This window comes from Dreissena polymorpha, chromosome 3 (genome assembly GCF_020536995.1).
Source record: "Dreissena polymorpha isolate Duluth1 chromosome 3, UMN_Dpol_1.0, whole genome shotgun sequence".
In the NCBI taxonomy this organism is placed as follows: domain Eukaryota; kingdom Metazoa; phylum Mollusca; class Bivalvia; order Myida; family Dreissenidae; genus Dreissena; species Dreissena polymorpha.
Genome location: NC_068357.1, coordinates 107,813,812 through 107,827,136, shown reverse-complemented (window position 1 = coordinate 107,827,136; position 13,325 = coordinate 107,813,812). Strand labels below are relative to the sequence as shown.

The 13,325-nt window shown below is 36.1% G+C and overlaps 2 protein-coding genes across 6 annotated transcripts in view; one reads left to right on the top strand and one right to left on the bottom strand.

Moving 5' to 3' along the window:
- LOC127870914 (WD repeat-containing protein 26-like) overlaps nucleotides 1-13,325 on the bottom strand; it is a 60,747-nt gene that overhangs the window by 23,518 nt on the left and 23,904 nt on the right. The window contains exons 1-2 of one of the 3 annotated variants that reach the window (XM_052413483.1): nucleotides 9,518-9,656; nucleotides 1,178-1,483 (exon numbers count right to left, since the gene is read on the bottom strand). In XM_052413483.1, coding sequence (XP_052269443.1) covers nucleotides 1,178-1,483; nucleotides 9,518-9,585 — 374 coding nt within the window. In that variant the 5' untranslated portion in view covers nucleotides 9,586-9,656. Of the gene's footprint in view, nucleotides 1-1,177; nucleotides 1,484-4,071; nucleotides 4,217-9,517; nucleotides 9,657-13,325 lie in introns of those variants that run through there. The other 2 variants (XM_052413485.1, XM_052413484.1) reach the window with 2 other exon arrangements.
- LOC127870915 (uncharacterized) overlaps nucleotides 4,632-13,325 on the top strand; it is an 82,153-nt gene continuing 73,459 nt past the window's right edge. The window contains exon 1 of one of the 3 annotated variants that reach the window (XM_052413487.1): nucleotides 4,632-4,793. In XM_052413487.1, the coding sequence (XP_052269447.1) occupies nucleotides 4,704-4,793 (90 nt within the window). In that variant the 5' untranslated portion in view covers nucleotides 4,632-4,703. Of the gene's footprint in view, nucleotides 4,794-9,879; nucleotides 10,018-13,325 lie in introns of those variants that run through there. The other 2 variants (XM_052413489.1, XM_052413490.1) reach the window with 2 other exon arrangements.

Here is a 13,325-nt window from a genome sequence, read left to right as displayed (position 1 = left end):
TGTTCAGATTTTATGCTGTTTGCTGCTCATCAGTAACTAAGGGTTGGAAATGAAGCCTTTAAAACTTGAATTTAAGCCTTTAAAACGTGAATTTAGTAAGAAAGGTCTTAAATTAAATTAAACTTTCTAAGGGGTCCTACACATGCGTCAAAATTCTTATCTAAGTGGTAAAGGGTTAAAGTTTTCGGACGGACGGACGGACTGACTAACAGTTCAACTGCTATATGCCACTCTACCGGGGCATAAAAAGGACCTTTATGCTAAGATTCAGATTGCTTAATTACTCCAGTCACACAGCCCAGTCATGGGAGATACAAAGGCATAAGAGGCCACAGTCTTGTGGTTTTAGCTGATTGATGGTGAATGTTTTCGGATAAGACAAATCCAAACATCTGTCATCAAAATACTTAAAATTGAGCATTATGTGAAACAAATCAACTTTTTACTGTAAAGAGTTTGTTTTTTTAAATTATGTACATTATTTTTCATTGAAATGCAGTGTGGTACTTAAAAGTTCTGAAGATAATTTGTTCGCAGAACACAAAAAGAACAAAATCAAGAGTCTTAAATCATTTCAAAGAATAATTTATATTGTATGGGCAAGTACCTACATGTTTAAATTAATTAATAACTTCATTTACTTATATGTTGTACAGGTAAAAGCAACTGAATAACAATAACATTACCACGAATTTGAAACCACATTTTTTATGATAAAATATAAAATCATATACAAATATTTTGTTAAGATTAATAATATTAATAAAATAATGAAATACAAAATATGGATATTGTTTACCATAGTGTGTTATTGTTATTCAAACAATTCATGTATTGCGTATGTAAACTTAAAAGTTTGTTTTCATTTATTTCCTAACTAAATACAGTTTGTCTAACTAAATTTTTTAGTTTTCTTTAATTAAAAATGATGTCATCAAGGTAATGTCTTTAATTTGCATGTGTGACCCATGGCATTGTTGACAAAAAAATCTGATAACGTGGTTGTTTATCAACAAGTGACAAGTCATATACTGTGAAATATTTTACTAAGAAAAGCATGGAGACCATAAACAGTGCAGATCTGAAACCAGTTGATGTGTCAAAACTGATTTGCGCAATTAAAACTGACAGTGGCCCCTTAGCCTCAGTTTGGATCGGTCAACGTTCTATGCCTTACTTTAACCCCAATCCACGAAGATGCTGCCCAATCAAACGTATGATGTCCATGTCTGATTTGGACATGGTCTTTTGAGGGTTCCGTTTGTTTTCCACTCCACCGTTCATCGATGTCTCCGTATTCCCATTTTGCAGCGGAACCGAGAGAGTATCTAAGGTCTCGCCATTGTGCTGTGAAACCGTACCGTTCGTCTGCATACTGGCACAAGTTTTGAGCTTTTTGCGCGGTGGAGGGGTTACACCACCGCTCTCGGAGTCCGATGACGATGCCAGTATGTTAGCGCGGATCTTTGGAGCCGTTGCCTGTCTGGATACGTAACCCAGAAAATAAAATAAAGGAATTATGCGACATATATGCACCGATTTGTGTCGACTGTACAATGTTTTTGTTTGTGACGTCACGCGCACCTTGTACGAATGATGGGAGAATATGCGAACTTGTTGTTTTTTTGGTAATCTGAACTTACGACAAAACAATCAAAACACAAATTTGAAAACAAAATTTGATTAAATAAAGAATTTTAATATGTTGATGACCTATAACATTCTATTATGAATTGGTTATTCTTTTATGGTAACTAATTATCAATAACGTTACGCCCTATTAAACACTACTCTATGCCACGCCCACTTCTACTTTCATTTTCATTTTAGAGATCTATTAGTACTTTCCGGGACCTAGACATTTTCCTAACAAGGTTTAAGAATTGTATGCGCCCATTTGATAATTCATTATAAAACATAAAACCACACAATAAATAGCCAGACGCCTGTCACTAAATATAAGTATATAAGTAATAATTCTACTGGGCTCAACGAATCACAAATAACTTTTATATAAATATTTGTTATTGTAAATTCTGTCCATCTAGAAGTCTTTAGTGCACACTCGAAATCATATCATTAAAGAAACATAAATTAAAATCGCATGTTCTTTAAAACTACCCATCATTATATTTATGGTATTAATTATTATGTTTATTTTCCCTGTTTGAACAAAAAGTGGATTATTGAAACGTCCTTGTATGGCAAGGGGTTCGACGCATAATCCCAAGAAACTAGGTTTCTCATGAGAACCTAGGTTCTCAGAATGAGAACCTAGGTTCTCAGAATGAGAACCTATGTTCTCATGAGAACCTAGGTTTTCAAATGAGAACCTAGGTTCTCATGAGAACCTTGGTTTTCAAATGAGAACCTAGGTTCTTGTGAAAACCTAGGATACCAAACGAGAACTTAAGTTCTCAGAATGAGAACCTAGGTTCTCATGAGAACCTAATTTCTATGTGTCTATGAGAACCTAGGTTCTCATGAAACACCTAGTTTCTCATGAGAACCTAGGTTCTCAAGCGTAAACCAAGGTTTTCAAATGAGAGCCTAGGTTCTCATGCAAACCTAGGTTCTCATGAGAACCTAGGTTCTCATGAGAACCTAGGTTCTCGTGAGAAACTTGGTTTCTTGGGATTTCATAAACCTAGGTTCGGTTCTCATGAGAAACCTAGTTTCTTGGGATTATGCGTCGAACCGCTTGCCATAATTAACCTCCAGTTGTCTCCCATTGCTTGGTACACGCGGGCGGCATATGTGTAAAATGAATAGAAATAGGCGTGAAACCGTGAATGTTTCTCCCCAAGAGCATTTTCTGAACAATGTCGGTGATCGCCTCTTGTTCATGTTTCCGTGCATGGGTGTTCTTGAGGAATGAAATTAGTAAAGTAATCGGTCGACATTGGTCTGAACACGTTAATAAAAAATTGAACTGTTTATGAAATACATCTTTAATTGTAAATATTATTTTGAGACTAAAAATTCAGATCAATCGTTACATAATACATTGTTACAGCATTAAATGAGTTTCAAATATTCAGTTCCCTTGTTCGGGCCTCAAACGACTGTACGGTACAGTTTTCTATTTAAAGTATGTCTGTGATCTACATGTAGGAAGCAATCATTATGGTATAAAATACAAGTTTTATCTATGGAACGCCTTGACTGTCTTATAATACCAAAAACTTGTGATATTACGTCAATCTGACTCTGCATGAATGCCTGTAACCATTATATATATGCATAATCACAGCGTTTTTTTTCCCCAAAGGGGAAAGGTACCTGTACCCCTACAATTGGGAATTTTTCGAGTCGTGAAATCTTCAAATTGGGAAAAAACGAGTCGCGAAATCAATGAATTGGGAAAAATTCGAGTCGCAAAATTGATGAATTGGGAACCTTTAAAATGCATGTAATCTATCATTAGGGGCTATATTCTGCATCACAAAGCATTTTAAACTCTAGGTTTTGACAGAAAAACTACAGTACGGTTATGATATTTGGCTATCGTATCATGTCATGTGAAAATTGTGTTATTGCCACTTCAGTTAGAATGTGCCCGTCAATTGGAAAAATATCTTCCAGTGATAGGCATAAGCACTGAGGTTGCATAAAAAATAATATTAATAATTTTGTTTTAGCCCTTAAAAGTCTTACAAGCCCTGCAATGTTTCATGTGAGTTAAATTAAAAACTTAAAACTAAACAAAAACAACAACAATGGATCTTGTACTGGTTTGACATCTTTTAACAATAGACAGTGAGAATAGTCACACGTAACCAAAATGAGTTTTTAGAGTGGAATGCTTTAACAATAATTTTCAAAGGTAAGTCTTATATTTTGTTTTGATTTTTTTTCAAATCCTCAAATAAGATATTAAGATCATCTGCCATTAAATGCTTATGTATATGTTGTAAATAACTATAGGATTTTACACCCATGTCTCATTATTTTTAATTTTATGTTAAACTTTTATTTGTTTATATCCGTATCCGAATAGTTACTGTCCGGATTTGACACTTAAAAAACTATACATAGAAGTAATATGCGCATTTAACTCAATACGGTTACCTTTTTTTTAATGTCAACGAAAAATTAGTGTTGAGAAAGTTTATTGATGTAAGGAAGACTGGTCTTAGCGATGGAATTCTTTCACGGGAAATATCGATCACTCGTCGCGGTTATGTAATCCATTCACATTTTACACAGCGGTTAGAGTTGCGCCCCATTTGAAAAGTTTTGTTTACTTTCTACGCAACAATGTCCTGCGAAAATTAATGGCCGAAAATGAAAGGCTCGACAATATCAAAAGATATTTCCAGCGAAAATAAAAGGCACTGGCTATTGGGAACGGCACCTAAAATCGTTCGGAACGGTACTTATCGAGATTGGGACAGGTCCGGTGCTAAAATTGGGAAGCCTCCGGTAGGCTTTGGGAAAGGTACCGTTCCCCGGTACTAGTTAAAGAAGGAAAAAAAACGCTGTAATCACAATATATAAATACATAATTTGAATATATACATATAAAGCATTAATATATATAGATAAAATGTAAAAATATACAGATACAAATGTATTATACACGGATAATCTTCCATTATATAAAGGCATTTCTTCTTTATATGAGATTTGTAAATCGTTAGAAGATAACCAGTTAACAAATTTAGGTCTGGTGACCATTGGTGAAAGAATTAAGTTTAAAAATGCAGTGCAGCATTGGCAATCCATGCCCATCATGCCCATGGGCATGGCTGAGAGCGATACGGCCGCATCTGGATCTAGGATCTCGACAGGTACACTTTTCTAATATATTTTATTAAATGTTTATTTGGTTATTCAGTACAGTGTCATTGTTTTTCCTGTCTGTCGTTAGCAAATCCACATGCCAATGCAAACCAATGAACAAGTCACAAGGCCATTTGAAGTCAAGTTAACAGCAAAATATAAATGTTTTTCCTTTGAAACTTTGATTTATTTTGTTAAACTGGACTATTTTAATCAAAATTATGGTTGTGCCATCTTAGATTTATATAGTTCAAATAATGATTAATTTACGATCGTTTTCCTATTGCAAATTGTTTTTCAAATTTTATTTCAGTTCTTCCTGTTTAATCTTTGCTAACACATGCAATTATCATTAGTTACATGTAAAGACCACCATTACCCCTTTAAAGTGTGCGAATTATGTCAGAATATCACTTTGTAGATCTTTAAAATATATATTGTTAACAAAATACACATTGTTTTTGTTTCTTACTCTTAAATATAAAATTACTTCGGATGAAAAGATACTTATGTGCAGGTTCTAATCTTTTGCTAAAATCAGTTAACAGCGTTTTTTTCCCCCAATTGGGAATTTTTGCGTCGTTAAATCTTCAAATTGGGAAAAAAACAAGTCGCAAAATCAATAAATTGGGAAAAAAATCGAGTTGCAAAATTGATGAATTGGGAATCGTTAAAATGCATTTTATCTATCATTAGGGGGTACATGTATATTCTGCATCACAAAGCATTTTAAGCTCTAGGTTTTAACAGAAAAACTACTAGTGATGATATTTTGACAATCATAACATGTCATGTGAAAATTGTTGTCGCGAAATGCGAGTAATTTACCAGACATCATGGTGGGGCTGATACTTGACTCCCTGACCTGTAGACTCCCTAGAGCATGGCGATGGGACTGATAAACTTGGGTTAATGGCTTTATTAATTAGTTCAAATGGGGTTAGATGTTTACATTTCCAAGCTCTCTCTTAATTGTAATCAGAGAACATGTCAATTCTGTATCTCTTTGATTTATGACAGACACCAGATACTTTAGAAATTCTCGGTTTTTAGGGATTTTAGAGTTAGTTGCAATAAGACCAGCAAGAAGTAAACATCAGTTGCAATAAGACCAGCAAGAAGTAAATATCAGTTGCAATAAGACCAGCAAGAAGTAAACATCAGTTGCATTTAGACCAGCAATAAGGAAAGAACTTAATATTAAGTGTTAAAGTAAAAATAGCTTATTTTGGAATATTATGAAACTTGTGGTTAAATAGAAAATAAAATATGATCAAGAATATTATCAAAGTGTTGTGTTGTAAATGAACTCAATGTGGTGATTTAATTGTATATAGTCCAAACATTTATAATAATAGAACACTTGGAAATCCTCACCACAATTGTGTAATTGCCACTTCAGTAGGAATGTGCCTGTCAATAGATTTTTTTTTAATGATTATCACTGGGGTTGCATAAAAAATGATATTAATAATTGTGTTTAAGCCCTTAAAAGTCTCACAAGCCCTGGAAAGTAATTTTTGTGTTAACATTTTCAGTGATATCAATTAATAACAATTTAAAATAATAATAAGGAATTATCAAATTATATGTTTAATTCTAAACAGGTGATAATCAGATCAAAGTCAAACTAATCTCTCCTCACAGTGACACAGGCACAAAGTTACATTTAACTAGAAATGGCGCGGCAGAGGCCGACGCGTATCCCCACGCCGAATGTTTGACCTAGGTGTGCCCCAGGGTTGGTAATGGGGCCATGCATAGCTGAGATTGACCGTATTGTCATAAGAGAAGTTCATCATCAATTAGAAGTGAATTGGTGTAGAAATGAAGAAGTTATAGTAAAAGGCAATTTTGGGTGGGTGTGACATATGTGGGCAGGGCGCCCCAGGGTTGGTAATGGGGCCATGCATAGTTGAGATTGACCGTATTGTCATAAGAGAGGTTCAGTATCAATTTGAAGTGAATCGGTGTAGAAATGAAGAAATTATAGTAAAAGGCAATTTTGGGTGGGTGTGGTCTATGTGGGCGGGGCGCCCCAGGGTTGGTAATGGGGCCATGCATAGTTGAGATTGACTGTATTGTCATAAGAGAAGTTCAATATCAATTTGAAGTGAATCGGTGTAGAAATGAAGAAATTATAGTAAAGGCAATTTTGGGTGGGTGTGGTCTATGTGGGCGGGGCCCCAGGGTTGGTTATGGGGCCATGCATAGTTGAGATTGACCCTAATGTCATAAGAGAAGTTCAGTATCAATTTGAAGTGAATCCGTGTAGAAATGAAAAAATTATAGTAAATGGAATTTTTTGGTGGGTGTGGCCTATGTGGGCGGGCGCCCCAGGGTTGGGATATGGGCCATGCATAGTTGAGATTGACCCTAATGTCATAACAAAAGTTCAGTATCAATTTGAAGTGAATCCGTGTAGAAATGAAAAAATTATAGTAAATGGAAATTTTTGGTGGGTGTGGCCTATGTGGGCGGGGCGCCCCAGGGTTGGGAATGGGGCCATGCATGGTTGAGATTGACCGTATTGTCATAGGTGAGGTCCAGTATCAATTTGAAGTGAATCGGTGTAGAAATAAAGAAGTAAATGTAAAATAACCTAAAAAAATGAGTGATAATTTCTGACGCGGCCCCACCCCAACCCCTATAACTTTTGACCCAGGGGTCAGATCAAAATTCCAAATAGTGCAGGGTCGCACATATGCTCATAGCTACCATGTGTGTAAATTTCAAGGTTCTAGTGCTTTTAGTGTAGGAGGAGATAGTGGCCAGGACGGACAGACGGACGGACAGACGGACGGACAGACGGACGGACGGACGGCGGAGATCACCACAATATCCCCACCTTTTTTTCAAAAAGCGTGGGGATAACTAAAAGCAATCGCTCAAACTCTATTAACAGCTGGTAATTGTTTCTTTCTTTAATCGTTTCCGGTAGTATTTGGCGTTAATTGACTCATTATGATGTCCAATTAAGATTTTTATCCCCACGCTTTTTGAAAAAAAGGTGGGGATATTGTGGTTATCTCCGCCGTCCGTCCGTCCGTCCGTCTGTCTGTCCGTCCGTCCTGGCCACTATCTCCTCCTACACTAAAAGCACTAGAACCTTGAAACTTACACACATGGTAGCTATGAGCATATGTGCGACCCTGCACTATTTGGAATTTTGATCTGACCCCTGGGTCAAAAGTTATAGCGGTTGGGGTGGGGCCGCGTCAGAAATTATCACTCATTTTTTTAGGTTATTTTACATTTTCTTCTTTATTTCTACACCGATTCACTTCAAATTGATACTGGACCTCTCTTATGACAATACGGTCAATCTCAACCATGCATAGCCCCATTCCCAACCCTGGGGCGCCCCGCCCACATAGGCCACACCCACCAAAAATTTCCATTTACTATAATTTTTTCATTTCTACACGGATTCACTTCAAATTGATACTGAACTTTTGTTATGACATTAGGGTCAATCTCAACTATGCATGGTCCCAATCCCAACCCTGGGGCGCCCGCCCACATAGGCCACACCCACCAAAAAATTCCATTTACTATAATTTTTTCATTTCTACACGGATTCACTTCAAATTGATACTGAACTTCTCTTATGACATTAGGGTCAATATCAACTATGCATGGCCCCATAACCAACCCTGGGGCCCCGCCCACATAGACCACACCCACCCAAAATTGCCTTTACTATAATTTCTTCATTTCTACACCGATTCACTTCAAATTGATATTGAACTTCTCTTATGACAATACAGTCAATCTCAACTATGCATGGCCCCATTACCAACCCTGGGACGCCCCGCCCACATAGACCACACCCACCCAAAATTGCCTTTTACTATAATTTCTTCATTTCTACACTGATTCACTTCAAATTGATACTGAACCTCTCTTATGACAATACGGTCAATCTCAACTATACATGGCCCCATTACCAACCCTGGGGCCCCGCCCACATAGACCACACCCGCCCAAAATTGCCTTTTACTATAATTTCTTCATTTCTACACCGATTCACTTCAAATTGATACTGAACTTCTCTTATGACAATACGGTCAATCTCAACTATGCATGGCACAATTACCAACCCTGGGGCGCCCTGCCCACATATGTCACACCCACCCAAAATTGCCTTTTACTATAACTTCTTCATTTCTACACCAATTCACTTCTAATTGATGATGAACTTCTCTTATGACAATACGGTCAATCTCAGCTATGCATGGCCCCGTTACCAACCCTGGGGCACACCTAGGTCAAACATTCGGCGTGGGGATACGCGTCGGCCTCTGCCGCGCCATTTCTAGTTTTTTGATGAAATTGCTGATAAAAATTAGTGTTGATAAAGTTTATTTATGTAAGGAAGACTGATTTATGTAACGATGAAATTCTTTCACGGGAAAAAGATATTTTCAGCGAACATAAAAGGCACTGGCCATTGGGAAAGGCACTGAGGATCGTTGGGAACGGTAGATATGGAGATTGGGAAAAGTCCGGTGCTAAAATTGGGAAGCCTCCGGTAGGCTTTGGGAAAGGTACCGTTCCCCGGTACTAGTTAAAGAAGGAAAAAAAATGCTGGTTAACAAAAAGGACTACACAATTGAAATCTTTCTGAAATGTAAAATATTAATAAACACACATGGCAAAATAAAAAAATTCATCTTAAATCGACAGGATATTCTTGGCATATTAATTTCATCCAAATGCAATCCCATACCTGCCATATGTCCCGGATCGGAAATCTGGCAAATGTGTTGCACACAGTCCTTGTTTGAGTGTATACATGTACAGTGAATGTAAATCAAATCAGCACTGAACTACCTAATAGACAAAAAGCATAACCAGGGACGTATAGGCATAACCAATAAGGCGCATTTTGCTTGTTTTACAAAATTTTATCTGTAAAAGTATCGTTTACGGTAAAGATCACCTTATTTTACAACTACGCGCTACATAATTTTCATACAAAAGTAAAGATCTACTACAAAGTTTTTATGTGGCAGTTGATACGCCCACGTGTTTCCTGCAGATCATGTGACCATGTACACAAAAGCAACTTCGCAACCTTTTTCTAACACCAACAACATGTGGCTTGTATCTAGTAATGAAAGTAGTAATGCTTAATTTGACGTTAATAGATCTAGTGTATTTCCGATAGGCGTTTGGACTTATTGTTTGTGTATTGATCTCATGGATGTTAGTTTTTGTTTATTATAGGTAAGTTACATGTGAAATTTACCTAATTACATAGCTTGGATATCGCGAAAAAAATGCGTACCAAAAGTGCATATATCGTACATGTATGTCTATATATATCGCTATATGTATACATGTCCCGGTAATTTGAAGTCAAAGTCCCAGATTTGGTCTGAAAATTTATGGCAGGAATGCCAATCCTATGTATAGACCAGTTGAATGTTATTGTTTACATTCGGGATTTTCCGCGCATGCGCACTGACTGGTTGGCAAAAAACACTGGTTACAGTAGATCTAACGTAAAACATGTTTACATGTCTTTTGTTTAGTCAATAAAACGATACAAAAATCCGAAATAAACATTAAAACTCTTAAATAATATTGCAAAAATATAACATTTAGTACCAATAAATGTTTATTCATAAATATAATTTCCATTGTATAAAAATACGAATAAGTTATTAACAGCAGAGTAAACGTGGTCGGAAGACTAAAAACTGGCAATCCCACAAAACAAAAAAACAATTATTCTTTCGTATTCTTTGTGATAGTAAGATTTTGATAAATTATATTTCAAAGATAATAACACATATATTAATTTGATTGTAATTATAAATGGTGTAGATAGTGTTATTGTTCATAAGCGAACGAAGGTGTAAGAGGTGCATTTAATCAATTATAAAAAGAAGCCCTAAAAGCGGAATACATTACAATTTGTAAATATTGTAGTTATTTTATTTTCCATTGAATGAACTATCTCGTTTCCATCGAATGACATTATCATAAAGTTTAGCATCCATATGAACAACAAGAACTGCATATTATGCAAATTGAACTGTCTTTGCGTGCACTATCTTTACTGGCGATAAGGAGTTATAACAATCTAGCATTTTATGATAAATAAATCTATATATTAATTTATTTTACGCAATTTTGTTTTACCCTTTTGTTGTTTGCTTGTTTTTATGATGTCGTTTCGTACACTACAGTAACGTACAATCATAACACGTAATAGCCGAGTTTACAGGTGCCGGTACTCGTTAAATACGTTAATTGTGTAGCAGTGAAATTGCACAATATTTTTAATTTATAGTTATTAAACACTGTATTAGTATGATTAAACTGGCTAATATATACACTAGTTCCTGCTTATCCATTTCGGACAAATATCTTCATTTTTTTAACGTTAACATATTTGATTAAAGCAACTGTTTCGTATTTTGGCTTTACAATTTGCTAAGATGATCGCTGAATATGCCAAGAGATGACATGGAGGGATAACAAATGTTGTTTTATGACCAGACACTTGTATGCCACATGTGGTTTATGCAGGGACCCGAATAGGTGCCTGGATTTATGACACCATGTGTTCTTTGTAATTGTTTGGACAGTATCCGATCATAACGAGATAATCGGTTTATGATATACAAAGTTGCAATAAAACACCGGGTTAAAAACGCTGAAACAAAGAGTGTCAAAATTGGTGTGAATAATTAAATAAAAACAATTACATTTATCAAGAAAATTAATTAAATGTGTAACAAGGTAAGTTTTTACAGGCATAGATGTTCGAATACGTTACTATATGGTGCGTAAATAAAGTCGATCTATTTGCTTTTTGTTTACATCCTTATTTGTGTTCATTAAATTTGATTTATTCTGAAAAAATTTCAATATCTGAGAATGTTTAATCTGAAAAATGGTCTCGAAAATGTGCCAAAAAGAGATTTTTATGGTAACCACATATACCGAGCTCGTATATTGTGTTCCACTCCCTAGTTCGTTTATAGTTAAAAACTAATAATAACAACACTATAATCGTTCCAAAAATGCATTTCCTTGCACTCTTATGTTTTATTCAGACATAGTTAGTAAAATTATATTTGATATAGTGCATGATTATCAATAAAAACGATGATTATTTCAACCTTCTCTATATGCGCTTATATGAATTTCACCTCTTTTTGCCAACCAGTGGGCGGAGTCTAATATTTGCAGGTGCGCGTGACGTCACTCGTCAACTGGTCTATAGATAAACAAGTTATTTATAAACGACCAATGACGTAACACTATGCAGCTTTCAATAAACACAGTGCAATATGGCTACAATCGGAATCCAAACAGTGATAGTGTTTTCATATCTGGAATAGCATAACTTGTTAGTTTTGACTAATGCAATAGTTGTAATTCGGAACTCGGTCCAGTATGTGTATGAGTATATATATATGGATAAGAGGATGACGCACGCCAAATGGCATTGTACACCATCTGTTAATAACGGAGTTATGGCCCTTTGTATCGTGAAAAAATGCTTTTTAATATAAGCTTAGAGCTTTATCTCCATTAACACATGAGCCAGAGCCATGAAACTTGCCATAGATGTTCTCAATCATCTGGGGGTGCTTCACATTCAACACCCATAATCCTAGGGGCTAAGGTCAAGGTCACACATTGAGGTCAAAGGTTGTTCTCCATCCATCCAGAACACTTTTGTGTTCAGAAGCATATTGGCCGGGGATATCAATTCAACGAATTTGCTTGTTTGTATTGAGGTTTTATCTGTCTCTGCCAAGGGGCGGGGCATTTTTCCTTATACGGCTATATATGGCTATAGTAAAATCTTGTTAACACTCTAGAGGCCACATTTATTGTCCAATCTTAATGAAACTTGGTCAGAAGATTCATCCCAGTAATATCTTGGACGAGTTCGAAAATGATGCCGGTTGGTTGAAAAACATGGCCGCCAGGGGGCGGGGCATTTTTCCTTATATGGCTATAGTAAAACCTTGTTAACACTCTAGAGGCCACATTTATTGTCCAATCTTGATGAAATATGGTCAGGTAATTTGTCTTAATGATATCTTGGGTGAGTTCGAAAATGGTTACGTTTGCTTGAATAACATGGCCGCCAAGGGGCGGGGCATTTTTCCTTATATGGCTATATAAGGCTATAGTAAAATCCTGTTAACACTCTAGAGGCCACATTTATAGTCCGATCTTCATGAAACTCGGTCAGAAGATTCATCCCAATAATATCTTGGACGAGTTTAAAAATGATGCCGGTTGGTTGAAAAACATGGCCACCACAGGGGCTGGGCTATTTTCCTTATATGGCTATAGTAAAACCTTGTTAACACTCTAGAGGTCACATTTATTTTCCGATCATCATGAAACTTGGTCAGAATATTTGTCCCAATGATATCTTGGATGAGTTCGAAAATCGAAAATGGTTTTGGTTGCTTAAAAAACATGGCCACCAGGGGCGGGGCATTTTTCCTTATATGGGTATATATGGCTATAGTAAAACCTTGTTAACACTGTAGAGGCCA